The sequence below is a fragment of the Plasmodium vivax genome, genomic scaffold, assembly GCF_000002415.2.
Source record: "Plasmodium vivax scf_6672 genomic scaffold, whole genome shotgun sequence".
NCBI lineage: Eukaryota > Apicomplexa > Aconoidasida > Haemosporida > Plasmodiidae > Plasmodium > Plasmodium vivax.
This window is the reverse complement of record NW_001850214.1, coordinates 1-6,482: the sequence shown is the minus strand read 5'-3', so window position 1 is coordinate 6,482 and position 6,482 is coordinate 1. Positions and strand designations below refer to the sequence as shown.

The 6,482-nt window shown below is 24.0% G+C and overlaps 1 protein-coding gene across 1 annotated transcript; it reads right to left on the bottom strand.

The window, feature by feature from the left end:
- Nucleotides 1-1,886: 1,886 nt before the first annotated feature.
- PVX_021180 (variable surface protein Vir18, putative) lies at nucleotides 1,887-3,495 on the bottom strand (the record flags this gene model as incomplete). The annotated part of the gene is made up of 2 exons (XM_001612478.1): nucleotides 1,887-2,057; nucleotides 2,263-3,495. The coding sequence occupies 2 exons, from the start codon at nucleotides 3,493-3,495 to the stop codon at nucleotides 1,887-1,889; spliced, it is 1,404 nt and encodes a 467-aa protein (XP_001612528.1).
- Between the last annotated feature and the right edge of the window lie 2,987 nt (nucleotides 3,496-6,482).

Genomic DNA, 6,482 nt, shown 5'->3' with positions numbered 1-6,482 from the left:
TGGCATGTTTCATTGTATAAAAGCTTTTGGGGAAGTGGGAGACGTAAACCAAGAAAATCATTTATATATAGTATTTATTTCCATAGGTTCAGTAATGATAATATATCTTTTAATAAAAGTTTTAAGGTATTCATATTCAACAAAAAATCATCAGCTATGTAGTAATAATAAATAGATATGCTAATGACACCTAATGCATGCAATATACATATTTAATCAATATACTAATGTACATAGATAATTCAAGTATTTTCATAAGAATATTATAAATAAAATAGAAATTTAGATAAGAATAAATACAACAATAAACAATATACGACTCGTAAATATTTAATATACTAAGGGGTGTGCACGTTTTATTTTATTTGTGTAATTTGAATTATTAAATTATGTTGATTTAATAATGTATGTTTTCATAAATAGAGCTTATTGTTTAATTTCTCGTGCAAACTTTTATATAGAAATATTATAATATTAATACTCGAAATATTTGCATTAAAATTATTTATATTTAAATGGACATATTTATAGATAAAAAGTTATCTATATATTAATACCGCAAATTAATTGATGAATAAAATAAATACTTATCTACACTAACATCCAAAAAAATATACTAGTAGTGTAAAGCGTTAAATCATATATTATGTTTAGAGATGCAGTTGGTTATAGAAATAGAAAATTATGAAAATTTTTGTTATTGATTATTTTAGAATTTTAATTTATAAAAATGTTTATTAGTGAAGAGAACTTTTTCGGTAGATATTTCATAACAATCTGAAAATTGCCATAACATTTCTTATGACTTAGGCATTATCTTTATAACACAGGATACTTATAATTTAATTTGATAATTGTATTTTAATATTTATTAAAATTACATAAACCTTTGCAATAATAAATTTCATCTTGAAGATAAAAGATTTCCAAATATGCGTTATAACCCTATTTTTAATTCTTATAAATAGAATGTAAATGTACGTGTTCATATTTATTTATTTTATAATAGATTTTAATTAAAAAAATATATATATATATACTTATTATTAAATGTTTTTTCTTATCATGATACAATTTAATCTTAATGTATATTCGGCATAGTACATATTATAATTACATTACAGTTCTTTCTAAAATGTTCATTTTATGCTTCTGTAATTTAAAAATTTTCTTAAAGATCACTTAATCATGATTTTCTAAATTTATAATGTACTTTTTTAGTATTTTTTTATAACAATTCAACATCAGGTAATTAGTCGGTTAACAAAGGTTACAAAGGTATTTTATAAATATATAATTTAAATGTAACACTTAGATTTATAATTAAATTATAATAAAATTTATTATTCAATTATCTTCATAGTGTATTTCTATTCAATGTTATATTTATTTGCAAATGCGATAATCACCTAACATATATTACTTGCATGGTACAGACAAACATTTATCATACTATAACATATTTTAATTTAGTTTCAATTTATAAAAAAAGTGATACTGTTTATATAAAGACAAAAAAAGGTTAATTATGTTCTAATTTTTTGTTAATGTAAAAAAAATATTGTATGAGACATATAATAGTATACATTCATTTGAATTACAATATGTATATACGTACTAAATAAAAAATCTTTCATCATATAAAATTTCAGAATATATGTAAGATTTAAAAATTTACAAAAAAATATACTGTTTTATATGGCTTCATTTTAATTACAATAATGAAACCAATATTTTCCATATAACTTATTTAAAACTATACATTTTTAGTAATATGACGCAAATATTTCTAACTAATTTAACAAAATAACTAATTAAAAATGAGTTACATAAAAAAGCATTAGATTTTATTGCATATTTAATTATATATAGGAATGATCAATTTTTTAATATGAATTTTGATCAAATGTTGAATATTCAAAAGCACCATATGAAAATGGAATACTTCTTTCGTCATCCATAATTGAAGGTTCTTGTGCTACACTATTCAATTCTTCAATGATACCTGCTCCTTTTTTCCTATTCTTTTTAGTAAGAACCCTCCACAAAGGTGTGAACTATAAAAATAATTGGTAAATGTACAATTAAATTATTATATATAATTAAAAAAAATATGAATAGTTTTTTTAATGCAAACAAATTTTAGTTTACTTTAAAAAGAAAGCCCAATAACAGAGCAATTCCTATGGGTGCTGAAGTTTTTATGATTTGTGGGTTACTTTGTATTGCATTTGAAATTTGAGCAAGTAYATCTAATTTAACATCAGTTAATTCACCATCCTTTTCTGCACTGGAAGAAATTTCATTACATATATGTTCACTATCACGTTCTTGACCATTTTGTATTTCTTTACCATTGACTGCACCAGGAACACCATCACCATATGTTTTAGGACTAGGACTTGCATCACCAGAAGATACACCTTTTGTTGATGCACTAATAACGCCTTCGTTCTTAGTATCTAAAGGAGTAGTATCTTCAAGGACATGTGCTTCAACATTATTGCCTGGTCCATTATTATTGCTATCAACAGAACCTTCGTTGTCAAGTTTTTCAGGAGMAGAATGACTTCCAGGAAGAGATACTCTATCAGAAAGTTCTGTAACAASTTTTTCATGGTTATCCTGGTTTTCAACACCTCCACCTTGATGTGTTTGCATATTATGGTGATTAGTATCTAAAGTTTGATTATCAGATAAATTACCTTGAAAAAGACTTATACCTGAATAACTTACTTGTAATGTACCCCTTGCATCAGATTCTCTATCAGAAATGCTTTTTGAGGGAGAATCTTTTGCTTGGGGATTTAATTCTCTAGCTGGTGTACCCCCTATCTCAGTCAAAGCTTGTGGGGAAGTACTTCCTTGTACAGATGTACTAGACTGTTTATTAGTTACCGACACTGATTCATCATCTTTGCTTTTAATAGAATTAAGGAGAGTATTTAAATCTGATTGAGCAGGTAAATCTTCTCTCTGCTTATTAGATTCTTTTCCACCAGCATGCTCTTGACTTGTCTCTTGTGCTTTTGGTCTTTGTAAAAGAGTTGCTTTTGAGGGTTCTCCTTCCAACTGTGGTTGTAGTTTGACTTTTCCTGCTTTTTCGGTCTTACAATTTTTGCGTTCTCTACAGCGTTCAACTGTACCAGTTCTTTTTGATGGGGGATTTGTGTTAATATTAGATTCTACATTAATATGACACCTGCCTCTCTTATTACATATACTTTTGAAATTGTTTATTTTTTCATCTTTACTAAAATCACTGTTTATATATCTGTTTTCAACACAATGTTTTATTGAAGCATTTTTTTCTTTTATATATCTATATAATTCATTCCATTCCTTGTAGATATTTTCATGCCTAGCATTATAAAAATGATCAATTCTTTGATAAATGTCATCTTTTAATGTGCTATAACTATTCATGCATTGACCATTATCGTATTTTTGGTAAGGATTAGCGTATCTACTAGGTCCTCTAATCAACCAAGCCATTATTTTATATTATATAGTTTTTCTCAATTCTTCATTTAAATAAATAATTTTCGAAAATAATTTGTGTGTATATGTAGACACTTTTTGCAACGTGATATTACTTCTTTTTATATTATGCCTCTCGATTATTAATAATTCGGGATATACAAATAATTACGGTAATAAATATTATAAATAAATGTACCTTAGCATATCATAATTATAATTTAAAAATACATATATAGATAAGTTTAAATAATAAAAGTTGCACATAAATAGTTGTTTATAAAAGTAACTATAAAGTAATTCATTTGGGTAATAAATGTTTACAGTGCTTCGACATATTTTTACGTGCTAAATGTGTATATCATGAGTGGAGACATATCAAAATAAGAAGTTTGGGAAATCACTGATCGTACAGTATACATATATCTGCAAATTTATTATATACTGCACAAAAACGAAGCAAATAATGAAATTCTGAAACGCTTAGTTTATGTAGTACTAATAAATTAAAATATAAATTTGTTCTGGAAATTATTTATACATATTGTATATTTATTCTATTCTTTTATTACTATAACGCACATGTGTTTATTATTGTCTATATTTGCATCTTTATATCTCTTTTATTTTTAAATTTTCATGTTAAAATTGTGTGGTTTAAATTATTGCAGTTATAATTTCTTTCCGAATAAAACTTTGATAAATTATGCTTTTTTGTCACTGTTGTTAATGTGCTGATTCAATATTGAGCTTCTCACAGCTACTAACATATATATAACTATTAAATAGTTTATGAAATATAAGTAGATTTACTTAGCTATAGCTAAAATTATTTGTCATTAAAATGTATATTTAATACTAAAAATTAATTGTACAATTGTGCTACTCAAAATAAATAACTTAATCTTTTCTGGCATACATAAGTAATACAGAAAATTCCTGATATTTAGCCCCTATTAATTGTATGGCTACTTACATTTAATGTAGATTGATTTCTACCTTAATTAATTTTATTTAGGGTATAATCAAAATGTTACAAGGTAATTGGTGTCAATCAAAATTTTCGTTTAATTAATATTAGATCGAATATTTATATCATCTTTTTAAACATTATTAGCATAAATTTTAAATAAAATCTATTTTGCATTAATAGAAAAATGAAGAAAATAAATGGAACATATAATTGTCGCAAGGAATGATAGAACACCTTATATAGAGAATAATATTACATAAAAGAAGATCAAATTTATTTATTACAATAATTTGTTCGCAATGTTTTCATTCAAAATAATAGATTAAAATGAATAATAATTTCTAATATGGTAAGCACGAGTATATTAATCTGTTGCTCGCATCATAATAATTTAGTTATTAAGTTCTTTACTGCATGTATAATTTATTACTTTTACGGAATATAATATAGATTTATAGCATATATTTAATATGGAAATACAATATGAACCCAAGTATTATAAATAAATGTAAGTGAATTTGTATTCCTGGTTCATTAAAAAAATGAATTAAGGTTTTTTCTTTTATTTTCCATCAGTCAATTGCTGTATATTACAATTTTAACTTAATATAATTCCACGGAATTTTATAAATTGGAAAGTAAATAATGACAATACATAATAATTAGAACATTTTGAACTATTAATAAAGGGGAACGCATTTTCTAGTTAGAAAATCTTTAAAGTATGCTACTCTGTATTTATATTTGCAAAATTATCTGCTGTTAGAATCTTTTATTTTATCTTTTTAGTATTAGATGTGTGGTTAACGTGATTATTACAACTTTCAGTCAATGGAAGGTTTAATATGGTTCTACGTTTACATTTAAATGTCTCATATGATAGTTATTAGTTTAATAATGTAACTTAGTGTTAGAAACGTTATTATGAATTAGTTAAATATGTGATATTTCATTTAACTTAAATACATTGTTTGTGCTTTTATTTTTTTGTGTTCCTTTTAAAATTAAAACTGAAAATAAATGAGCTTTATAATGCTGTTATTTAATCTTCGTCTAATAATTTGTTTTTTTCTATAGTGCTAAAATGTAGTAATATTTTTCGTAGTTTTATTTAAAGCTTATCATATGATACGACTGTTACATTTATGTAACTATTCTTTTTAAAAAGTTATGATCTCATTACACATTGTACACATTTTGATTGTGTCCTCACGAGTTCTATTTTATTGCGTATATGGTAAAGCAAGAAAGTATTTGTAAAAAATAAAAGAAAAATGACACACGTTTGTAAAACATTTCACATAAAGACAATAAATTAATTAAAAATTTTGTACGCAATAAATAATTGGTGAAATACAAAGAACATTTGGTTGGCTATGCAATTATGTAAGTTGCTAATTATTATATATGTATACAATTATATTAAAGTTATTGTTTTAAGTAGTGCATAAGCTTGTAATTGGCTATAGCACTGAAACATCTCATAAGTATTAATGATAAATGTGTATACTTAAGGAGTATAATCATTATTAATATGATATTTTTAAAGTTGTTTTTTTTTAGTAATAGCAAAGTTTACAACCTAATAAGAAGTACATATGCATTAATGTACGAATATATTTATGTGTACAATCTATATGATAATTAATATAACAATACTTCATCAGTACATATATGTTTATTATGGAATCTGTCATTATTATATAAGGAATGGGAATGAAGATCATGTCAGTAGAATTATTTAAGTTTTTCTATAAATTTGAAAGGATAATTTACAATTTTTTAGACCAAGAAATTAAAGGATAACTTCTGTTGTGTGTACCTATAAAAATTTTATAATTTTTAATATTAATAATAATACATTTCGGAAATGTATGATAGCAATTACGTTTATATATTATATTAATATAATTAATATGATTATCATGTTTTTTATGTTTACCTTGTCTTTCATGTTTTTTATAAAATTGACAATATAGTATATAATTTGACATCTACTGATTACAATTTAAATTATGCCGCTGTATTC